At 42.1% G+C, this 24,407-nt stretch overlaps 2 protein-coding genes across 19 annotated transcripts in view; one reads left to right on the top strand and one right to left on the bottom strand.

Moving 5' to 3' along the window:
• Nucleotides 1–3,412, top strand: part of ANKS1A (ankyrin repeat and sterile alpha motif domain containing 1A) — a 212,749-nt gene extending 209,337 nt beyond the window's left edge. For 7 of the 9 annotated variants that reach the window (XM_061632334.1, XM_061632331.1, XM_061632330.1 and 4 more), the window contains 2 exons: nucleotides 156–254; nucleotides 965–3,412. In XM_061632334.1, coding sequence (XP_061488318.1) covers nucleotides 156–254; nucleotides 965–1,084 — 219 coding nt within the window. In that variant the 3' untranslated portion in view covers nucleotides 1,085–3,412. The remainder of the gene's footprint in view (nucleotides 1–155; nucleotides 255–964) is intronic. The other 2 variants (XM_061632339.1, XM_061632338.1) reach the window with 1 other exon arrangement.
• A 2,383-nt stretch (nucleotides 3,413–5,795) lies between these two features.
• TCP11 (t-complex 11) overlaps nucleotides 5,796–24,407 on the bottom strand; it is a 54,938-nt gene continuing 36,326 nt past the window's right edge. For 8 of the 10 annotated variants that reach the window (XM_061632356.1, XM_061632358.1, XM_061632359.1 and 5 more), the window contains 5 exons: nucleotides 10,187–10,323; nucleotides 8,903–9,123; nucleotides 8,419–8,603; nucleotides 7,677–7,840; nucleotides 5,796–6,652 (listed from right to left, as the gene is read on the bottom strand). In XM_061632356.1, the coding sequence (XP_061488340.1) occupies nucleotides 6,447–6,652; nucleotides 7,677–7,840; nucleotides 8,419–8,603; nucleotides 8,903–9,123; nucleotides 10,187–10,323 (913 nt within the window). In that variant the 3' untranslated portion in view covers nucleotides 5,796–6,446. Of the gene's footprint in view, nucleotides 7,841–8,418; nucleotides 8,604–8,902; nucleotides 9,124–10,186; nucleotides 10,324–24,407 lie in introns of all 10 variants that reach the window. The other 2 variants (XM_061632361.1, XM_061632360.1) reach the window with 2 other exon arrangements.

The following is a 24,407-nucleotide window of genomic DNA, read 5'->3' as shown; positions in this document are numbered from 1 at the left end:
TAGATAGTTTATGTTCTTCAACAGCTCCCACTGAGAGTCCTTGTCAATCTAGTAAGGAAATAAACATACTGGAGTACTGGCCCATGTGCTCTGTGTACTTGTTGCTGTCCTTTAATGTTACCTTTGTCTGTGTTTTGCTTGCTCCCATTCCTCAGGTGCCGCTCCCTCCTGATAGTCGCTGTTGTTACTGTCACACCTGTACTACACACCGTCCCTCCTATCTGCCGCTGCAATCTGTTAGTCAAGGAGCTAAGGTCTTTACCCTTCTTGCAGTCACGTCTCTCATTACAAACGTTTTCTGTAATCAGGCCAACTCACATTCAACGTTTCCTTCCTTCTTTCTCCTTAGCTTTGCTGCTTTGTCTATGTTCCCTTTTGTTTTGACCTTGTTAGGTTAATTCATTCAAGTTCCCCATACATTACACAAGAGGAGTTTAGAAGACAAGATTTTAACACTTCTCCCCAGTGTAAAACATTGCTTTAGTGCAAAATTTGCTGAGTTTTACCCTATTAAAATCAATATAACATTCAGGGAGTTCTGTTGTCTGAGAGAATATGTCAGACCATAAAAACATAATTGTAGATAGCTGACTATATCACTTTAAAATCCAACTACGCATTCCTGATTTATCTCCTTTTACTGAATTTCAGCAAACTGCCACTGGATTGTATCTTGAGTTCATATTGATTTGTGCTTAAACAAAATTTAATTGTTCACATCCCAAAATGAGCTGTTTGTAATACCTGAAAAACTGGTCCAAGTCTTTATGATACATTTTAAATGCTAAATCCTTGTACATATTCACATTCTCTACTTTAAATACTTTTTAAATACCTGGCCTAGAAATCCCCCTCCCAAACTGCCTTGTCACTGTATAGAGCTTTTAAAAAATAATCCAGTTCTGCCTTCAGTTTCAAAGTGAACAGCTTGGCTAACATGTTTTCTTCTCCCAATGTTTTCTAGCTTGAGCCATCTGAAGTGGACCAAGACTCCCAGTCCCATGCTAGTGTGTCCTGGGTTGTAGAGCCCAAGCAGGATTCCAAGAGGACCCTCAGCACTAAGTATGAGACTACAATCTTCTGAAAACAAATCCTGCATCCATCCAGTCTAACCTGTGCCTTTGCATTCTGACCTGTCTGCTGTTCTACATCCCTCCTCCTTCCCATTGCTGGCACTAGATGTGGCACCATCAGAGACAGCAGCACTAAGATACCATAGACTAAACAGTTTTTTGTATCTGATCTCTACTGAACACTGTGAATTCTCCTAATGGAAACAAGTATAACTCATTGAGAGAGCTACCTGTTTTAGATGTCTTTGAGGTGGGAGAAACAAAGCCTATAGGAGTCGAATATGTGGATTTCAGAAACCATCTGGTGTTTCTTGACATTCTCTTCATTTTGACACTGTGAATTTGGGGAGTGAAGTAACACTCATTGGCCTTTTTTTTTAGCATTCTTATTCTTGGACTCTTCTACAACCTTGGTCTCATATGTACTTGCTGTCTTAGTTTAAATTTATACCTCCAATACTGAGTCATGGCCACAAAACTGTTTTCCACAAGTAGCGCTCTTTTACCTGTCATCTCAGAAGACACTAACCACTGTGATACTGCTTGCAATCCTCTTGCTCACCAGATTTCCTAGCATGGATTCTGCTCACAATATTTGCTATCCTTTGATACCTGAATGCATGGTATAATATAAAAGTCTGCTAGGCAGTGTGACTGCTCCTATTAAGCACTTTTCCTTTTTCCTAGGAGTTACACTTGGTATGTTTAAGAGAATATCAAACAGGAATATTTTCAGCTGTCCGTTAGACATGGTTTGTCATCCTTTCCTGGATTTGTCATTTTCTGTTCATGTTAACCAATCTGCCTTTAAAGAATAATTTTGAATTGCATTTTCTGAACTCAGATTGAACCTTTCAAAGGCACGTCACTAAATTGTACAGAAAGACCGACAAGCAAAGTCTCAGATCTAGACAAAGCTACAGAAAGGGAATGGAGTATTCTTTTTCTCTTAGAACATGTTCCCCTTTAGAAGAAAAGTAGTCAAAGTTTCATGTGGATTATATCCCTTTAAAATATGCTAAATGTAGCATTCTGGGCACACAAGCGCTATTAAATATTTGCCATTTCATTGTCTCCAAGCAGGCAAGTAGTCTGTTGTTTTTTGCCTTCTTATGTTCTTCAATTGGCAAACGTCACTTAGCTTCTCAAATAGTTATTATGAAGGAAGGGTAGATTATGATCAATCCTTTTTGGCTAAGGTTAAGGCCAAAATACTTCTCCCCATAGTGATTAGTTCTGATATTGTTATGCAGAAAAACAAAGGTTACTACACTGGACAAAAATCTCCAGCAAATAATTTTATCCCTGTTTGTTCAGAGAGATGATAGAGTCAACAGTGAAATAGTTGTTAATGGTGAGTAAGATGGGACCTGACATCTGCCCACTGTCTCTGGAATAATTTCTAGGGGCACTTTCCTTCACAATTCCACTTCTCCCTAAGCCACAGCCTTTCCTTGCTTCATTTGCACAAGTTGTAACTAGGTATAAATACGGCAGGTGAAGATCTCTGTTTCTTTAGACCGCTATACATTCCCTCTCATATTTGGAGTTTGCTCTGTGACAGCAGAAAACTAATAATAGATATAGCATTATGATAAGACCCTCCATCAGTGGCTTCTGAAGCTTTTAGAATGTCTTCCATAGCTTGAACACAAAAATTATGCACTTAATAAATACTTGCCCCTAATCTATTTTGAACAGAAAATCTCTGCCCTCCAAAACAAGCAACTTCAAATTGGTATGTTGCACTGACCTAGAATTGAGTGGTGTTAGCATACAAACGTAAGACTTTGGAAACTTGCAGGACCCTAGCAAACACATGCTGAAGCTCTTTCTCATTTTCTCTAATTATAGTAATGAACTAGGCTGCTAATCTTCATGGTCTGAGGGGAAAGGGTTAAAAAGAGAACTTAAGAAACATTTCCCAAAGCATTTATGAGTTTAATAAATATATCTGTGCTTTGCTTTTATTCCCAACTTTGATGTGCAGACTTGTAAGAAAATTAAAAAGCAAACTATTATTTTCTTCATTTGAATAGTTTACATCTCAGACATCCTACAGCTCTGAGTTAATATCTATATGAGTTACTGGTGCTTAGTTTTTCTGAAAACCAGATAATTGGGTACACGTGCCTCTTAACAGTAAACTGTCCAAGAAACGCCAGAGTAGTTGGTCATGAACAGAGGGCTTGTGCCGTATGGCTATAACTCACACAAAGCTGTAGCTATTAACGTCTCTATCACTGTAATTGTAAGCTTCCCTGAGTAGTTTTACATGAATGAATAGCTTATTCCATTTTTTTCTTATTATTAATATTGTCCCCCTTCTGTTTGCCTTCTGCCAAGCTGAACTGCAGACATCCACGTTCCTCCATGGAAATGTAGTAAAGGGGCAGAGCTCTAAGAAGCAGTGAAGCCGTGATGGTATGAAGATCAACACCCGGCTCTGGGATATGTCCTTGGCTGCTCATTAAGGACTTCCAGAGTTGAGTGAAAAGGGATTGCAGCCACAAGCTGACAAAAAGCAGTATGCATTTCTAGCAAAAGAATGAAACATCTGAGGTTAAGAGACTGATGATGTGTGTTCTAGTTGGAAACAGTGGTTTACACACAGTGATATTATGAAATCATTTCAGCATAGCATGTTGTGCTGATGGAAGTTGAGAATCTTAACTGTTAAAAGAAAATGTGAATATGCCTGTCTCACAGTATAGGCTGAGTGGATGCCAGAATATTAAACGTTACACACTTTCAATTGAGCTTTGCTAAGCAGTAGACAGAGATTCCAAAGTCACTGAAATATTAAACTTTGAAGGTACTGGCACTTAGGTTATTAATTGTACACCCTTCACTGCTGCAGTGAACATTTAAGTGGGAAATAGGGCATCTCAATTAAAAATTATCAATATTTACCCCTTCATGACAATTACTGAACTGAAGCCTGGTACAAGCCTGCTTTCACTGCAAAGAAACATATTGCAATATTTCTTTTTCCGGTGAAGTACAATTTTGCCACACATTTATATTTCCATTGAATAAGTGGACTGTGGCATCTTGTTCCTGTACCATATTTTTGAAAATGTGGTTGTGCCCTGATGGTTTGGGATTTTTAAGTAGTTAATTCACTGATTAGCACTTTTATACTAGTTCATTATTTAAAGATGTGTAGTATATCAATTTTACAGTATGAAAAAAAGGTGGAGAGATTTTGGGCATTATGCTAAAACAGTTGTTTCTTATTTGATTCCACCCAAGAACAGCTGCTTCAGATGGAAGCTGTGCTTATGCTTCACATAGAGAGTATCACAGTCTCGAATACTGATTCTGGCTATGGCTGTGATGAATGCATCTTTCTATAGCCTATCTGAGGAAGAGATGAGGAACTGCACATAAATCTGTGGGTGGATGTGGTAGCTTGTGATACCCTGCTATTATTTTAATGGCTTGTTTCAACTTCCGTTACTGCTGTGTCTTATGTAATTTAGTCTTATTCCAGTTGATGAAACGGTAGTGGGGAAAACCAAATCACCGCTCCAAAGACCTGGATTTGGAAAGAATTGATGGATGAATTCTGGAAACATAACATTCCTTTATATCCATATGTGAATGATATGCTGGTGTTGGTATAAATATTGGGGTACTTATAAGTCAGTTCTGAGAGAATGCAAATTGAACTGTTTTGCTATGGGAAAGGGGATAGCCTTAGAACATGGTGACAGAAATAAATTGTGAAAGCTTCCAACGTGCTTCTTCCAGTGATCAGGTGCTTCCTTTCTAGGAGTTTACATGGACATAGCAATATCTGACTGCATTTCCCGTTTAGGCATTCTTTATAAGGCAATCAAATCCATTCTGGACTTGAGCTTTTTTATGAATTTTAGTTATTCCCAGGCTCCAAGCAATTTGAATACTTGTACAATAATTGAGACTCTTTCTTTATGGGTTTTTCTCAGCACACTGAGAAAAGTGCCCTACATTCCTGGTACTGAATGTGTCTTTAAGTCTTCAATGAAAATTCTGTTGCTATAGTAGAGCCAGCCTGTGCTGAAGTGGCACCATCAATGCTTGTTTTTCCAGTGCCCCATGTATTCCCCTTTTCAAAAAAAGAAGAAATGTCTGTTTTCTATATAGACTTATTTTTACCTTGTATGTGTCCAGGATGAAAACACTCTGTAAATGTTAAGATGGATGAAGAAACTGTTGATTAGCTCTTGAATGAAAAAAAATCACATTATTAAAATAAACTCTTGTAATCTTTTTATTCTGTGCATGCCATTGTTGGCTCATGGAAACTGGCCTTTAGACTTTCGTAGCTTGAGATGAAAGTCTTACCTGAATTTTAGGTACATGACAATTCTGACCCTCCCTTCAAAAAAGAAATTCTAGAGTAGCTTCAAGAGCTGTGCTGTTCTTGCATACCAGATAACTAATGGTACCTCACCTTTTTAAATATTTTCTACACCTGTGAAACTAAAATGAGTGGATGATACCTCACTCCTACACTTTCTCCTTTTGCATGATCAGTATGAATGTTTATCAACAGGAATTTCCGCTACACTTGTATCTGAAGAGGGCCGGTAGATTCTTGGTAAGAGGCAGTTTGGTTTACAATGTAGACACACTTTTGCTAATTGTATGGCAGTGGGACTGATTTGTAATAAAAATGTTATTTAATCTGTCTTTGTATTTTGATACTTGAACTATTACCTTTTTATTTTCTGTATATAAAAAAATGTTAATCTGTCCAGTTTTTGTGGTACCAAACATAACCAATCTGTGCAACAACGTAGACTGACCTCACTACAACAAGGCGAGACTGTAAATATTCCTGGGCTTCCAGCGGTCGTTTTGTTGTTTGTTTTTCTTAATTGTATGATTTAGAACAGTCTAAATTAATAAAATTAGACACCTCTCTATATGGGTTGCTGTAGTATGAATACTATTCTGTACTGTGTATTATAACAATACTTTAATCCTGAATATGCTTGTAAATTATGCTGCATTGAAATCAACTAAGACTACCTTATGCATTAATGGCTACAACATCAAGTTACTAGTTTTGCTCCTCCCAATTGATGGAAAGCGCATCAGCTGGTCTAAAAACACAAGACAACGTTCTGAGCTGTTTAAAGGTTTACTGCGGCAAACTTGGCATTGTCAGTTGGTATTTATGTAACTGTATCCCACAGCTTCAGTAGTCCAGCTGTATGAGTGCTTTAGATACCACAGCACAGAGCAGGGCAGCTGCTCAGTTGATTGCAGTAGACTTTGAGCCAAAACACAGTCTGAACAATTGCCAGTCTTTTTCTCCCCTCTCCCTGCCGCCATGTGCACTGCCTTACTTGAGATGGTTAACAGGAATCTGTCCCTGCTTCAGACTACCTCTGGAAGCAGCAATTTCTTCAGTATTCCTGAGTAGTAGGGACCAAACACCTGTCTGTTGTGATGAATCAAACTGCCAAATGTCTGGCCAACTTCCAGAAGTTCTTCTTGAATAGAAGCAAGACCTTGGAGTAGATTGTTAGAGTTCTGACCACCAGGATACAAGCAACACCTAAAAAAAGCTTGGATCCGCTGCTCTATAGGAATTAAGACAGATTTAGAAACAGAAGTGATTCCTGTAATTGACCCTCTAGTAAGTTGCCTGAAAAATCACAAAGGCAAATATAATCAAGGATGAAAGGACTGGAATGAAACTGTTTGCTAAAATATCATACAGATATTGATGATATGGAATTCAGATATGCACTGTGATTGCCGTATACATGGTATTTTAAGGTGCCTTTTATGCTATTTTTCATTATATATTGTTAATGGATCAAAATGTTACTTCAACTGTATGGTTAACAATATTGTTCCAGTGCCATAAACTATCAAGAGTTGGAAGGGGTCAAACTTTTTTGTGGCCCATCCCTCATAAGGAAAGACCCTTTACATACCAGCCCCTTTCCAATCACAATGTGGAGGCAATCTATTGCAGAATTATGCCTACAGTTTTTAACATGCTCCAGTGAACTCCTGCAAACTCCACAGTACAGATGAGGGAATGATTTGGAGAGTGAGGTAGGGGCACATTTCTTCTACTTGTTAGGATATTAAACCCTCCCCTACTCTACGTAGGGATTTTGTATGTGGAATTAGGGTTCATTGTGGGGACCACAGAGTACCCGCAACATCACATTTCAATTAATTTTATCCCATTCAAATATCAAGGATCTCATTTTTTTCATGTTTCAAAAAAGAGATGCAAATACAGATCAACCATTTTTGTGATTATGTTGGGGACTTGTGAAAAGGGTTGTGACGTTTTGGGCATCTTACACAGGAAAGAGCAGTATTAATAGCCTCACTCCCAGCTTTCCCTTGCATGATGGCCATCCCTTAAATTATTTTTATCTTTATGAAAAGGATTGGTTTGAGGAGATGTTCCAAGGAACAAGCATCTGTGGAAATGCATATAAAAATGGAGGAATTGAGATATAGTTGTTAATACTGATTCACAGGTTGGAGTTAAAATGCATGGTTATAAAGTTCATACTTACATTGCCTCTTCCTACTCAAATATGATATTCCATTAAAGATATACAAAAATAAATGACTCACCAATTAGGATCCGTACTGCATTGTCCTTCTGAGCAAGACTCCTTAGTTGGCCTTTAAGTGAAGAAGCCTTGTCAGTGCTGAGAGCAGGGTACCCCAACTGGAGAAGTATCCTATTGACTTCCTGATGTATTTGATTGCTGATATCCATTAAAACATCATCTAACCTAAACCATGCAGAGATGGGGGCACTGTTACCCTGACTGCTCTTTGATATATAACTGAGGAGATACTCTCAGCATGACATCAAAGAGATGGCCAATCTGTAATCCCACAGAATTAAAGTCTTCCATATAAGGGTCAAAGATGCCTATTCCTTAGAATAGGCAATAACTAGTTTGTGATACATTTGAAGTAACCCTCTCCCACCCATCTTGACAGAGGAGCTGTATGTGCAGTTGTGCCCCTAGTTTGGCTCATATTGCACTCCTGTTCAATCTTTTGCCTCCTTTCTCTGCTATAGCATGTTTACAACATACCGTTTATTGTTACCTCAAGTAAAGTGGGCATACCATTTTAAGAAGAATATCACCTACATTAAGAAGGAATTGCATAGGTTCTCACTACCTTTTTATAAGCAGCATGAATGAGAGATTAAGTCTGGTCCTGCCTGTTGCTTGCCTCTCCAGACTGATCTCTATATTAGAGAGTCACAAACCTTTAAGCTCAGATTGCAGCCATTGTGAGACTGGGGTTGGTAGAGCGTCTTCCCTGCCTTCAATGCCATAAGATTAAAACTCTTTACCTTGTGTCAGGGAGTCCTTCCAGAAGGGCTTTTGTTACCCGTTTCAGCCTATCGCCGCACCCTGGTGAGCTGAACACCCCACTTCCACATGTACTGCTGCTCACTAGTAGGACTGCAGCAATCATGGCTAGCTGATTCACTTCTATCTGAAGGGCATGCAAGCGGGCTTTGTCCATCAATAGAGTCTGCCAAGAAATAACAGTATAAACCACTGGGATACTCTGCCAAAATTTCTAGCACTTGAGATACATCTTAAGTTACTGGAGCAAGAGGAAATGTGTGAAAGCTAAGCTAGGCTGGTGAGTTTACTGCTGCTAAAGGGGGTGGGGGAGACAGAAAATGCATCATTGCATCTGAGTTTTGCTGACTAGCTCACAACTAACTAGTGTGCCTCAATGTGCCCCCATACTGTTATCTTAAGGCCTGTTTCTGAAAAAAATAGCACAGCTAATATTACGTGACTCAGGCAAGAGAGACCTCTTACCTCAGGATATTCTCTTCCATGCTCCCAGCGCAGCAAGTTCATGTATGCTTGGTTTAACACAGCTGTAGGACTCCGGATAGATGAAACTTCTCTAGCAGCCATAGAGGAGAATGGAAGAGGTGATCCATTGGTCTCAGAGTTGGATGAGGAGGGCGACAGATCAGAGGTTGATACTTCAGCTGCTGCCTTGCGCAGCCACTCAGTTGTGCAAGTGAGGCTGCCTGAAGTGTGACATCAGAGAATTGAGGGAAAAACGAGAATTATATGTATACATTAGTTTTTTTCTCTTGTGCTTACTTTCTTGCTTCCCCCCACCTTCTCTAAAATAATATGGCCTTGTTATAAGCTATCCCAAACTAAAGCTGTGGCAAGCAAAAACTAGTGAAAAGTTAAGAGGAAAGTTAATTTGAAATGAAAAGAATCAGCTGGTATAGCACAGTGGGGAGGAGAGCCTGGCTGGGAGTCCAGAGTCTGTGAGTTAATTTAGGCAACTTAAAAGTTAATTAAGGGAACCTCATGGAAGCCTCAAGGAAGTGAAAGCTGAGGGGCAAAAATTAATCTAGTATCTTTTCCTTTTACTAAATTTCAGAAATGTATTTAGATAGGCTTAGTGAACGCATAACATTTGCTTTCATTAGCTGCACCATGGGCTCACTTGCTTCTCCCTCCACCTTCTCTCACATAAATTCACTTTTCACGAAAAGATGGAGTGGATGGCAGAGCTTCTGTTAGCATTGCATTTGCTCTTCATGTTCACTAACCACAATTAGCACCAAAACAGTTTGCAAAACTGCTTCTGACCACTGAAACTGGTTCTGCCCTAATAGTTTTTATATTTATTTTATGCATAAATTTCTATACTGTTAAATCATGAGAAAAAAATCTTCCCAAGGTAGTGTACACCCGTACATAAAATAAAAATTAAAAGTGTAGTGAAAATGTCAATGCAGATGCAACACCATTCATAATTACCCTTAAAACTGATGGGGGATGCCCATCTGAGAGAGAGGAGACCATACAAACCTACAGCATCCTCTCAATCTCTCCTCATAATTTGGCAAGAGGACATTCTACAGTATGTGATAACAGAAGTAGAGGCAGAAAATAGGCAGTTCTGACTTTCACCAACTCTTTGGGTATAAACTGGTATTTCAAAACTTAAATGTTGTCTCTTTGTGTCTATGTGCAGCTATATTTTAAGAAGTGCCATGGATGTCGTTGTGACGTGCTAACCCTCCATAATGGAGAGTCTAGCACCATTTTACCATCATCTTTGGTACACACCAGGTAGCTTGTTCAGAAGCTCCTTGAATTTATTTCTTTCATACTGAACAGAGTGCTCTTGGAGATGGGGTCGAAGGCGTTGTATGGTAAAATTTGCCATATCCATTTTCATTAAGTTCAGAACTCTGAAGATCTCTCTACCATAGCCAACAAGAATAAAGTCAACTATCCGTGCAGCTAAACCAGTATTTCTAACACTGAGGATTCATTATTTAATTACTCATACTTTTTAAAAATACCTTTAACATAATTTTCTGCTACTACAGATTTAATTCCCTCCATTTAACTACCCAAAAATGTCCCCTTTAATCTAGGAAGTCACATTAAAGAACTTCTGAGCAAAAAATAAACCCATTCCCATTGATGAATGAGCTATTTTAAGACTATGACACTAATCACAGAAGTAATACAATTTAAACAAGCACAACTCAAGAAGATGCTGTACCTAGATATACCGAAGGAAAATTTGACTAGATCTATATTCTTGAAAGAAATTTACTCAAAAGGAGATATAGTACTATATCGCAGAGCAATTGCATATTAAAAGCTTGTCTTAGAATTTAGAATAACTATCCTGGCTTACAGTAAAGGATTAGAACACATAACCTTTTGGTCTTTGCCAACTGTGATTCTCTGCCTTTTGAGCTATAATGCTAGTTCAGTTCTATGCGCACTAGCAACAGCCAGACTCTCATGTTCTCCTCTGCCAGCATGGTAATGAGAGAGGAGGCTTTCACTTTCTCTTTAAAATTAACTTGAGTTTCTTATAATATGCACATTGAGGGAAAGGAGCAGGGTTCTAACGTTGGTGTAAACTATGGTTGTTCAAACAAGTTATGATTCTGGGTTGTTAAGAAACCATAGTTTAAACTAACCAAACTTGTTTCTGTCTGGACATAAGAAACTCTTTCACAGATGTCCCAAAGGAAGAGAGGAGTGAGAACCGTGCAAGCTCTTTGCTGCTTCTTGTGCACATAGCACTAAACTTTGTACTTGGTGTTGGAAGGCAGAGACAGAACAGGGAACTTACTGGTGTACTATCTACTTCACTGCCCATTCATCTCCCTGACTGAGCTGGCAGAGACAGTCTCTGATGTGGTGTTGGAGAATCCCAAGACATTAGTACTGGAGGACTTCAGTATCTATGTCTGGGCCAGCTTGGGACTTCATGGTTGCCATGACAAGCATGGGGCAGTCCCAATATGTCGTGCACCCAATATTTATCTATTTATTTATTTAATTACATTTCTAGACCGCCCTATAGCAGAAAGCTCTCAGGGCGGTGTACAACAAATAAAATCACAATTAAAATATGAGCAAGTGTGGAAAATATATATATATATAGTACAATTATAAAACATTAATAAAATTGCCACTGAGATTTATAAATTAAGATCATATTAAGTTTAGAATGTTAAATTTAAAATATTTAAAAATTTACAAAATTTAAAAAGCCTGGGCGAAAAGGTAAGTTTTTACCTGGTGCCGAAAAGCTAACAGAGAAGGCGCCAGGCGTATCTCGTCTGGGAGGGCATTCCATAGTTCGGGGGCCACCACCGAGAAGGCCCTAGATCTAGTTGTTGATCTCCGGGTCTCTTTATGGGTTGGGACCCGGAGAAGGGCCTTCGACGTCGAGCGTAGTGAACGGGTAGGTACATAGCGAGAGAGGCGCTCCATCAGGTATTGCGGTCCGATGCCGTTTAGGGCTTTATAGGTAAGAACCAACACTTTGAATCTGGCCCGGAAACATATCGGTAGCAATACATACTGCAGGTCACATCCTAGATCCGGCTTTCACTACAGAGGCCGTTAGGACGGATCTCGTAATTGGGGGGGGAATATTGCTCTATTGTTATGGACAGATCATGTCCTGGTGAGGCTGGATTGGCTATGATTGACCCCACCCCTCTTGCAGGAGTGGAGGACAAGTCAGATTGGTCTGCCCCTGGAAACTAGTGAAATCTGAGGGATTACTAAATGCTCTAGGGGATTTTCTAGGTAACATGGCTGGTGCTCTTGTTGAAGCCCTAGTTTCACTGTGGAATTGTGAGATGGAAAGGGCCATCAACACAATTGTTCTTAAGCACCTTCTCCCACCACCAGGAGTCTGGGCGGTGCCTTGATTTACAGATGAGCTCCGGACAATGAATCAGGCCGGATGTTAGCTAGAGCACAAGTGGCCCAGGTCCTTGTGTGAATCTGACCAAACAGAGGTACAAGTACACAGCTCTTTCTACCACACAGCAGTGGTGGCGGTGAAGAGAGCGTCTCTCTCACCCTCTATTGCAAGTGAATCGCCCAGGCTGGTCCAGACCTGTGTGGCATCATTAACAACCACTCAATAGGCTGGTGTGAGAGATTTGTGAGTCACTTTGAAGGGGAAATTACTCAGATCCATGCTAAACTTGAAATCACAATTGGTTGAGGCTTGTTGGAGGTCCCTGGAGCACAATAAATTTATAGTTTGTGGGATTAGTTTCAGTTGTTGCAGCCCAAAGATGAAAACAGGGCACTTGCAGCAGTGAGGCTGACTGTGCCCTCTTGATCCGTGCTCATACTAAAATCTAGTAGGAGGGGATTGGCTGGATGTTTCCAAGGAGTGGTCATTGGCTTGTTATGGGAGGAAGTTATGTCCACTGCCTAGAAAGAGGCAGTGATGCAGCCCCTCTTGAAGAGATCCTCTCCGGATCCAGAGGTTTTAGAAAACTATCATCCAGCCTCATATTCCATTCCTGGATAAGGTGACCAAAAGGGTGGTGGTCAACCAACTGTAGGTATGCCTGGAGCGATCACATTGTCTAATTCCATTCCAGTCTGGTTTCTGGCCCAGTTTCAGTAACAAAACAGGCTTGGTGACCCTGATTTATGACATTTTTGGGAAGAATGACAGGGACCATGCAACCCTGTCGGTTCTCCTCAATCTCCCAGCAGCTTTTGACACCATCTATATGTTGTTCTTCTGGGAACTGGAGGCATTTGTATTACAGTGATTCCACTCCTACTTGCAGGGTTGCTACCAGGAAGTAGTACTAAGAGACCGTTGCTTGGTTCCATGGCTTTTGGCCTGTGGGGTCCCACAAGGATCGATTCTGTCTCCTACACTATTTAACATCTATATGAAATTGTTGGGAGCTGTCATCTGGGTCATACTGGTGTCATCAGTATACTGAAGATACACAGCTCTATCTCTCTGCTCCATCTGAATCTGTCTACTATCTCTATACTCCATCTGAATCAGGAGAGGCTGAGAAGGTGTTGGACAGATGTCTGGAGGCAGTGATGGTCGGATGGGGGCCAATAAATTGAAGCTGAAACCTGATACGACAGAAGTACTGTGGGTGGGTTCCTGTGTCCACGAATTAGGTGTACAATCTGTTTTGGGAGGGGCTGTAAAAGGAACAGGTTCATAGTCTGGGAGTACTCCTCGATTCCAACTTGTTACTGCAGTCCCAAGTGACTTCTGTGGCTAGCAGTACTTAATGCCCAGCTTAGGCTGATTCACTGGCTATGGCCATTCCTGGACCAGGATAACCTGGCCTCAGTTGTCCATTCTCTGGTGACTTCCCATCTGTGCAGAATGCAGCTGCTAGACTGGTAAGTGGATAAGTGGAGTGGCCTGATGGGACCATATGTCACTGGTCCTGAGAGCATGGCGCTGGCTGCCAGTGAGCTACTGGACCCAATTCAAGGTGTTAGTACCAGCATAAAAAGCCCTAAAGGGCTTGCAATCCAAGTACCTAAAAGAGCGCCTTCCCCAGTATCAACCATCTCAGACTCTACAAAAGGCAGGTGAAGTCTTTGTAGTGCTGCCATCGTGGACTGCCCTATTGGCATTGACCTGTGACAGGGCATTTTAGGTAGTGGCTCCGTTTGTAAAATGCCTTTGTGATGTTCCTATATTAATGTATATATGGTAAGTGTTGGTTGTTTAGAAGATACATGGTAAGTGGAGTGAAAGAGGAGGGGAAGTGAATGGGCAGTAGAATGCTAGATGATTGGCTGAGTGTTTAAAATGGCTGAACGTATAAAAGGAAGAGTGAGAGTGGAATCTGGGTGGATGAGGTGAAACTGAGTGGGTTGTTTGGTGGGTTTGAGAGAGTGGTTTGCCAGGAGAGAGTGGAGAAGGAGGGGGATGGAGTTCGGATTAATATTGAGTAAAACCATATGCTTATGTGCCTTAAGAAGAAATCTTGTTAATCTTGTTAGCTTTGTTATCTTTAATAAATACTTAATTTGGTTTACCAAAGGCCTGATCCTTGGCTGGGGTTTCATAGACCAGAAGGGAGGGTAAGGTAATGACCAAGGCTGAAGGGGAACTGTAACAAATGGTGGCAGCGGTGAAGAGAATAACAATACCAGTATTCAGAGTCTCTGGGAATACTAGTATTAGGACGTGACTGGTGGTTGCCTAGCAGGGGGATCTGTTGAGATCTGTGCTAGAGCGGAGAGACAAAAAATAAAATAAAGGACAGTCCGGACTGGTGGAGTCCCTGGTGGTGCCTAGAGACAGGCAGTAACCACGACCAGGTAGGAACCTGACAGGGAGAGCCAGGGAAGGGCCGTCACAGGTGGTGGTAGCGGTGGGATACGAACCAAAGAGAGTCCCAAAGACATGTGGTGACAAAGGAGACTACGTCACAGGTGTTGGCTGTAGCGGTGGTACGAATACTAGAGAATCCCTAACAGTGGTGTGGCAAACAGAAATAACAAAACAAGATTTCTTGTGAGAGTGACTGGCAAAGAGTGTGTGGCAAAGAGTGAGTGAACTCAAACACCATGGCTGAATACATAAAAATGAAAAGAGAGGAGCTGGTGGAGAAGTGCATAACATTCAATTTACCTCACGAGGGTAAAGGGGTAGATGAATTGAGGGTAGCACTTATAGGATTTACTACTGCCCAGCAAAAACAACCTGTCAGAGAAGAGACCCCAGAAGGATACTTAAGCAATCCCGCTTATATAGAGTACTTGAGAGAAAAGTTAAGATGGGAGGCTGAGGAAAAAGACAAGCAGAGGGAGTTGGAAGCTGAGAGATTGAGGATGGAAGCTGAGAAGTTGAGGATGGAAGCTGATGGGAAAGACAAGCAGAGGGAGTTGGAATTTGAGAGAATGAGAGTGGATGCGGAATTACAGGCAGAACAGTTAAAATTTGAAAGAGAGAAGTTTCATTCTGATGAAACAAGAAAGGACAGAGATGGAGCAAAAATAAAAATTACTGCAAAGGACTTTGCTGTCTATGAGCCTGGTCAAGATCCTCAAATTTACCTCAGCACCTTTGAAAAAGCAGCTCAGTTGTGGGGGCTACCTGAAAATAAATACATGCAGTATTTATCAAATCTGATTAAAGGGGAATTGGCTGAAGTGTATCAGTACTTCCCCTCAGACAGGCCAGTAACCTATGCTGAATTCAAAGAAGCAGTGTTTAAAAGATTCAGACTGGGGCCTGATTATTTTAGAAAGCTTTTCAGAAACTGCCAGATACAGACAGGGCGGTCTTTCGTGGAGTTGGGGGCAAAACTGATGGACATATTTGGGAAATGGCTGACAAGTGCAAAAGCTCAGTCTGTGGAGGAGGTGAAAAACCTCATGATATTGGATCAATTATACCATCAGTTACCACCAGAAATAAGGCTCCTGGTCAAAGACCGTTCCCCTACATCGGTGCAGGAGGCCGCAGAGATGGCGGATCACTTCGCCTCCAACAGAACTGGCTGGGTGGGGAAAACATCAAGAGATTTTAAACCCAGACCATATAACGCTGGCAGAAGGGATGTGGTACCACAGAGAGTGAGTCCTCCAGTAAAATCTGAAGGGCACAGGACACCCCAGAGTGGATCTGTGTACCCTAAAAGTGAGGAGAAATTATGCTACAAATGTGGTAGACCGGGGCACCTACGTTTTCAATGTGAGGTTGCCAACCCCATTAGTAATCCTGCTCAGACAAGGGCAGTGAAAACAGAGCCCAAGGCTTTAGAAACAGCGAAAAAGGTTCAGTTCTGCCAGATAAACTGGACAGAAGTAACAGACCTTGATTCAAGTCTGAGAGAGGAAGTGAGTGTACAAGGGGCAAATTATTGGGCATTGCTTGATACTGGTGCCGCTCAGACATTACTGAGGCCAGATTTAATAAAATCTGAGGTAATATTACCTCAGGAAACTGTGACTATCCAAGGAGTGAGGGGTCAACCAGAAAGTTTGCCTGTGGCCCTGGTGGAAATGACTTGGAGAGGCCGAGAGGGCTGATATAAAGTAGGCATTAATGCCCAGCAACAAGAACCAGTAATACTGGGAAGGGATGTAATGGGAGCTCAAGGAAAGATCTATGTAGTGACCAGACAGCAAATTGGCAGAGAAAAAGAAGCCATATTAAGGGGGGCTGAAACAAACAGGGTGGAATCTGTTAACCAGCCTCAGGTCACCATAGCAACCACTAGCAGGCCTGCTGAAGGAGACAAACTGTATCAACTGGTCTCTGATAAGAAAGAAGCAGAGCAATTCAGGGAAGAGCTGCATAACGATATAAGTTTGAAGCAAATAAAGGAACAAGCTCTGACCCAACAGATTCCTTTCACTGACAAACTGAGGAATCAAGTTCTGTGTGAGAATGGGATTTTATATAGACTGTGGATGCCCGCTGAGAGAAAGGATGAATGTGAACCAGTGAAGCAATTGATAGTACCTAGCAAATACAGAACCAGATTGCTAGAGGTAGCCCACGATGTCCCATGTGCAGGACATCTGGGAATAAAAAAGACCAAGAGGAGATTGGCAGTACACTATTATTGGCCAAACATCTCCAAAGATGTAAAACAACATTGTCTATCTTGTGGAATATGCCAAAAGGTGGGGAAAAGTGGAGTAAAGACTAAGGCACCCTTAAAGCCCCTTCCTATAATTGGACAACCCTTTTATAGAGTGGGAATAGATTTGGTGGGCCCTTTTTCCAAACCCACAAGGCATGGCAAGAAATATCTATTGGTAGTGGTGGATTTTGCCACCAGGTACCCAGACGCGGAAGCATTGAGATCCGTAGAAGCCCCTGTAGTGGCAGAAGCTTTATTAAAAATCTTTATGAGGCTGGGTTTCCCTCATGAAGTGCTGACGGATCAAGGCAGTGTATTCATGGGAGAAGTGATGCAATGTATGTGGAAATGTTGTGGTCTAAAACATCTAAAGACCACTACTTACCATTCCGCCACTAATGGGTTAACAGAGAGATTCAATGGCGTTTTGAAGGGCATGATCAGAAGCTATGTTCAAGATCACCCACAAGACTGGGATGAACGGTTGGGATGCTTCTTATTTGCGTATAGAGAAGTCCCTCAAGAGTCAACAGGCTTCTCACCCTTTCAACTCATGTTCACTAGAAAAGTGAGGGGACCTTTGGAACTATTAAAAAATTCATGGGAAGGAACCCTGGGAGAGTACAAAACTTCTGTAGTAGATTTTGTATTGGAATTCCGCAATAAATTAACATCAATGATGGAGGTGGTGGAAAAGAATTTGAGTCAAGCACAGGAGAAGCAACGTTACTGGTATGACAGAACAGCCAGGGAACGTGTGTATGATGTGGGAGATATGGTTATGGCGTTCATACCCAGGAAACATGACAAATTACAGGCTAACTGGGAAAGACCATATACCATCAGAGAAAGGCTTGACACAGTGACGTATGTAATCACCACAGACCAATTAAACAAAAGCAAAGTGGTTCATGTAAATATGTTAAAGCCTTACCATACCAGGGATGCAAAGGTGTTGCAAGTTACCTTATTCCCTGAGGGAAGTGGGCCTGAACTTCCAGATTTGGTACAGGAAAGCAAAGACAAAGGAGGGGTAGATCAAGTGGAATGGTCAGAGGAGGTGAAGGAGGAAGTAAAAGAAGAGATTCTGAGAGTTTTGAAAACCTATAGGAATCTCTTTAGCAATAAACCTGGCCGAACCAGTATAATTATACATTCCATTGATACTGGAGATCATGCCCCAATCAGATCTATGCCGTACCATGTGAATGGGAAAGTTTTGAATGAGATCAAAAAGGAGGTGGAAGATATGCTGGAATTAGGAGTGATCAGGGAATCCATCAGTCCCTGGGCCTCAAGTATTGTCCTGGTTCCGAAAAAAGATGGAACGACAAGGTTTTGCATTGATTATCGGCTAATCAATAAAATTACTGGCCCAGATGCGTATCCTATGCCTAGGGTAGACGCAATGTTAGAGTTATTGGGGGCAGCAACCATTATCTCTACACTAGATCTCTGTAAAGGATTTTGGCAAATGGAACTAGACGAGCAATCCAGAGCCAAAACTGCCTTCAGTACACCAGATGGGTTATATGAGTTTGTGACCTTACCCATGGGACTAAGGAACTCACCAAGTTCATTTCAGAGGCTAATCAATACTGTGTTGCGAGGCATGTCAGATTTTGCAGTGGCCTATATCGATGACGTGGCCATTTTTAGCAAGTCGGTGCCTGAGCATGTCCAACACCTGACAACAGTGTTGGAGGCCTTAAGAAAAGCAGGCCTCACAATAAAAGCTAAGAAATGCCAGTTTGGACTAAAGGAAGTAATCTATTTAGGACATAAGGTGGGGAGTGGGAAAATCACCCCCTTATGGAGCAAGGTGGAGGCAATACAAGTGTGGCCGATCCCCTTAACCAAAAAACAAGTAAGGGCATTTCTGGGTGTGGCTGGATTTTATAGGAAGTTTGTGAGAAATTTTGGGGAAATAGCAACCCCCTTGCATGAATTAACAAAGAAGAAGTGTTCTGAGCGTGTGGTATGGACGGATGAATGTCAGAAGGCTTTTGATCTACTGAAGCAAGCCTTGTGCCAAGGACCCATATTAATAGCACCAGACTATGAGAAACCATTCATCGTGGCTACAGATGCGTCGGACTTGGCGCTGGGAGTCGTCTTGCTACAGGAGAGAGAAGGCACCAGACATCCAGTGGCGTACCTGAGTCGCAAGCTGACGCTGAGGGAGAAAAACTATTCGTCGGTCCAGAAGGAGTGCCTAGCGGTCGTGTGGGGACTGAACAAGTTGCGCCCATACGTGTGGGGACGAAGATTCACAGTGACTACGGATCATCGGGCCTTGTTATGGTTGCAGACTATGAAAAACCATAACACTATGCTGCAGAGGTGGTCCTGGGCCCTACAGGACTATCAAGTGGACTTCCAGTTCATAAAAGGCAAGGACAATGTACTGGCCGATGGACTTTCCAGGCAAGTGGCTGGGACTGCAGTGATGTGACCAGACGGAGGAACAAAGAAAGACATTTTCCCCATAGAGACTTTTATTTGTTAACGCGACGTATAAATCCTGGAACAGGAATAATACTCTGCCGTTGTTTTAAGGGGGGGGGGAAATGTGATGTTCCTATATTAATGTATATATGGTAAGTGTTGGTTGTTTAGAAGATACATGGTAAGTGGAGTGAAAGAGGAGGGGAAGTGAATGGGCAGTAGAATGCTAGATGATTGGCTGAGTGTTTAAAATGGCTGAACGTATAAAAGGAAGAGTGAGAGTGGAATCTGGGTGGATGAGGTGAAACTGAGTGGGTTGTTTGGTGGGTTTGAGAGAGTGGTTTGCCAGGAGAGAGTGGAGAAGGAGGGGGATGGAGTTCGGATTAATATTGAGTAAAACCATATGCTTATGTGCCTTAAGAAGAAATCTTGTTAATCTTGTTAGCTTTGTTATCTTTAATAAATACTTAATTTGGTTTACCAAAGGCCTGATCCTTGGCTGGGGTTTCATAGACCAGAAGGGAGGGTAAGGTAATGACCAAGGCTGAAGGGGAACTGTAACAAATGGTGGCAGCGGTGAAGAGAATAACAATACCAGTATTCAGAGTCTCTGGGAATACTAGTATTAGGACGTGACTGGTGGTTGCCTAGCAGGGGGATCTGTTGAGATCTGTGCTAGAGCGGAGAGACAAAAAATAAAATAAAGGACAGTCCGGACTGGTGGAGTCCCTGGTGGTGCCTAGAGACAGGCAGTAACCACGACCAGGTAGGAACCTGACAGGGAGAGCCAGGGAAGGGCCGTCACAGGTGGTGGTAGCGGTGGGATACGAACCAAAGAGAGTCCCAAAGACATGTGGTGACAAAGGAGACTACGTCACAGGTGTTGGCTGTAGCGGTGGTACGAATACTAGAGAATCCCTAACAGTGGTGTGGCAAACAGAAATAACAAAACAAGATTTCTTGTGAGAGTGACTGGCAAAGAGTGTGTGGCAAAGAGTGAGTGAACTCAAACACCATGGCTGAATACATAAAAATGAAAAGAGAGGAGCTGGTGGAGAAGTGCATAACATTCAATTTACCTCACGAGGGTAAAGGGGTAGATGAATTGAGGGTAGCACTTATAGGATTTACTACTGCCCAGCAAAAACAACCTGTCAGAGAAGAGACCCCAGAAGGATACTTAAGCAATCCCGCTTATATAGAGTACTTGAGAGAAAAGTTAAGATGGGAGGCTGAGGAAAAAGACAAGCAGAGGGAGTTGGAAGCTGAGAGATTGAGGATGGAAGCTGAGAAGTTGAGGATGGAAGCTGATGGGAAAGACAAGCAGAGGGAGTTGGAATTTGAGAGAATGAGAGTGGATGCGGAATTACAGGCAGAACAGTTAAAATTTGAAAGAGAGAAGTTTCATTCTGATGAAACAAGAAAGGACAGAGATGGAGCAAAAATAAAAATTACTGCAAAGGACTTTGCTGTCTATGAGCCTGGTCAAGATCCTCAAATTTACCTCAGCACCTTTGAAAAAGCAGCTCAGTTGTGGGGGCTACCTGAAAATAAATACATGCAGTATTTATCAAATCTGATTAAAGGGGAATTGGCTGAAGTGTATCAGTACTTCCCCTCAGACAGGCCAGTAACCTATGCTGAATTCAAAGAAGCAGTGTTTAAAAGATTCAGACTGGGGCCTGATTATTTTAGAAAGCTTTTCAGAAACTGCCAGATACAGACAGGGCGGTCTTTCGTGGAGTTGGGGGCAAAACTGATGGACATATTTGGGAAATGGCTGACAAGTGCAAAAGCTCAGTCTGTGGAGGAGGTGAAAAACCTCATGATATTGGATCAATTATACCATCAGTTACCACCAGAAATAAGGCTCCTGGTCAAAGACCGTTCCCCTACATCGGTGCAGGAGGCCGCAGAGATGGCGGATCACTTCGCCTCCAACAGAACTGGCTGGGTGGGGAAAACATCAAGAGATTTTAAACCCAGACCATATAACGCTGGCAGAAGGGATGTGGTACCACAGAGAGTGAGTCCTCCAGTAAAATCTGAAGGGCACAGGACACCCCAGAGTGGATCTGTGTACCCTAAAAGTGAGGAGAAATTATGCTACAAATGTGGTAGACCGGGGCACCTACGTTTTCAATGTGAGGTTGCCAACCCCATTAGTAATCCTGCTCAGACAAGGGCAGTGAAAACAGAGCCCAAGGCTTTAGAAACAGCGAAAAAGGTTCAGTTCTGCCAGATAAACTGGACAGAAGTAACAGACCTTGATTCAAGTCTGAGAGAGGAAGTGAGTGTACAAGGGGCAAATTATTGGGCATTGCTTGATACTGGTGCCGCTCAGACATTACTGAGGCCAGATTTAATAAAATCTGAGGTAATATTACCTCAGGAAACTGTGACTATCCAAGGAGTGAGGGGTCAACCAGAAAGTTTGCCTGTGGCCCTGGTGGAAATGACTTGGAGAGGCCGAGAGGGCTGATATAAAGTAGGCATTAATGCCCAGCAACAAGAACCAGTAATACTGGGAAGGGATGTAATGGGAGCTCAAGGAAAGATCTATGTAGTGACCAGACAGCAAATTGGCAGAGAAAAAGAAGCCATATTAAGGGGGGCTGAAACAAACAGGGTGGAATCTGTTAACCAGCCTCAGGTCACCATAGCAACCACTAGCAGGCCTGCTGAAGGAGACAAACTGTATCAACTGGTCTCTGATAAGAAAGAAGCAGAGCAATTCAGGGAAGAGCTGCATAACGATATAAGTTTGAAGCAAATAAAGGAACAAGCTCTGACCCAACAGATTCCTTTCACTGACAAACTGAGGAATCAAGTTCTGTGTGAGAATGGGATTTTATATAGACTGTGGATGCCCGCTGAGAGAAAGGATGAATGTGAACCAGTGAAGCAATTGATAGTACCTAGCAAATACAGAACCAGATTGCTAGAGGTAGCCCACGATGTCCCATGTGCAGGACATCTGGGAATAAAAAAGACCAAGAGGAGATTGGCAGTACACTATTATTGGCCAAACATCTCCAAAGATGTAAAACAACATTGTCTATCTTGTGGAATATGCCAAAAGGTGGGGAAAAGTGGAGTAAAGACTAAGGCACCCTTAAAGCCCCTTCCTATAATTGGACAACCCTTTTATAGAGTGGGAATAGATTTGGTGGGCCCTTTTTCCAAACCCACAAGGCATGGCAAGAAATATCTATTGGTAGTGGTGGATTTTGCCACCAGGTACCCAGACGCGGAAGCATTGAGATCCGTAGAAGCCCCTGTAGTGGCAGAAGCTTTATTAAAAATCTTTATGAGGCTGGGTTTCCCTCATGAAGTGCTGACGGATCAAGGCAGTGTATTCATGGGAGAAGTGATGCAATGTATGTGGAAATGTTGTGGTCTAAAACATCTAAAGACCACTACTTACCATTCCGCCACTAATGGGTTAACAGAGAGATTCAATGGCGTTTTGAAGGGCATGATCAGAAGCTATGTTCAAGATCACCCACAAGACTGGGATGAACGGTTGGGATGCTTCTTATTTGCGTATAGAGAAGTCCCTCAAGAGTCAACAGGCTTCTCACCCTTTCAACTCATGTTCACTAGAAAAGTGAGGGGACCTTTGGAACTATTAAAAAATTCATGGGAAGGAACCCTGGGAGAGTACAAAACTTCTGTAGTAGATTTTGTATTGGAATTCCGCAATAAATTAACATCAATGATGGAGGTGGTGGAAAAGAATTTGAGTCAAGCACAGGAGAAGCAACGTTACTGGTATGACAGAACAGCCAGGGAACGTGTGTATGATGTGGGAGATATGGTTATGGCGTTCATACCCAGGAAACATGACAAATTACAGGCTAACTGGGAAAGACCATATACCATCAGAGAAAGGCTTGACACAGTGACGTATGTAATCACCACAGACCAATTAAACAAAAGCAAAGTGGTTCATGTAAATATGTTAAAGCCTTACCATACCAGGGATGCAAAGGTGTTGCAAGTTACCTTATTCCCTGAGGGAAGTGGGCCTGAACTTCCAGATTTGGTACAGGAAAGCAAAGACAAAGGAGGGGTAGATCAAGTGGAATGGTCAGAGGAGGTGAAGGAGGAAGTAAAAGAAGAGATTCTGAGAGTTTTGAAAACCTATAGGAATCTCTTTAGCAATAAACCTGGCCGAACCAGTATAATTATACATTCCATTGATACTGGAGATCATGCCCCAATCAGATCTATGCCGTACCATGTGAATGGGAAAGTTTTGAATGAGATCAAAAAGGAGGTGGAAGATATGCTGGAATTAGGAGTGATCAGGGAATCCATCAGTCCCTGGGCCTCAAGTATTGTCCTGGTTCCGAAAAAAGATGGAACGACAAGGTTTTGCATTGATTATCGGCTAATCAATAAAATTACTGGCCCAGATGCGTATCCTATGCCTAGGGTAGACGCAATGTTAGAGTTATTGGGGGCAGCAACCATTATCTCTACACTAGATCTCTGTAAAGGATTTTGGCAAATGGAACTAGACGAGCAATCCAGAGCCAAAACTGCCTTCAGTACACCAGATGGGTTATATGAGTTTGTGACCTTACCCATGGGACTAAGGAACTCACCAAGTTCATTTCAGAGGCTAATCAATACTGTGTTGCGAGGCATGTCAGATTTTGCAGTGGCCTATATCGATGACGTGGCCATTTTTAGCAAGTCGGTGCCTGAGCATGTCCAACACCTGACAACAGTGTTGGAGGCCTTAAGAAAAGCAGGCCTCACAATAAAAGCTAAGAAATGCCAGTTTGGACTAAAGGAAGTAATCTATTTAGGACATAAGGTGGGGAGTGGGAAAATCACCCCCTTATGGAGCAAGGTGGAGGCAATACAAGTGTGGCCGATCCCCTTAACCAAAAAACAAGTAAGGGCATTTCTGGGTGTGGCTGGATTTTATAGGAAGTTTGTGAGAAATTTTGGGGAAA

The sequence above is a fragment of the Rhineura floridana genome, chromosome 6 (assembly GCF_030035675.1).
Source record: "Rhineura floridana isolate rRhiFlo1 chromosome 6, rRhiFlo1.hap2, whole genome shotgun sequence".
Lineage (NCBI taxonomy): Eukaryota > Metazoa > Chordata > Lepidosauria > Squamata > Rhineuridae > Rhineura > Rhineura floridana.
This window is presented reverse-complemented; position numbering and strand designations above follow the sequence as displayed.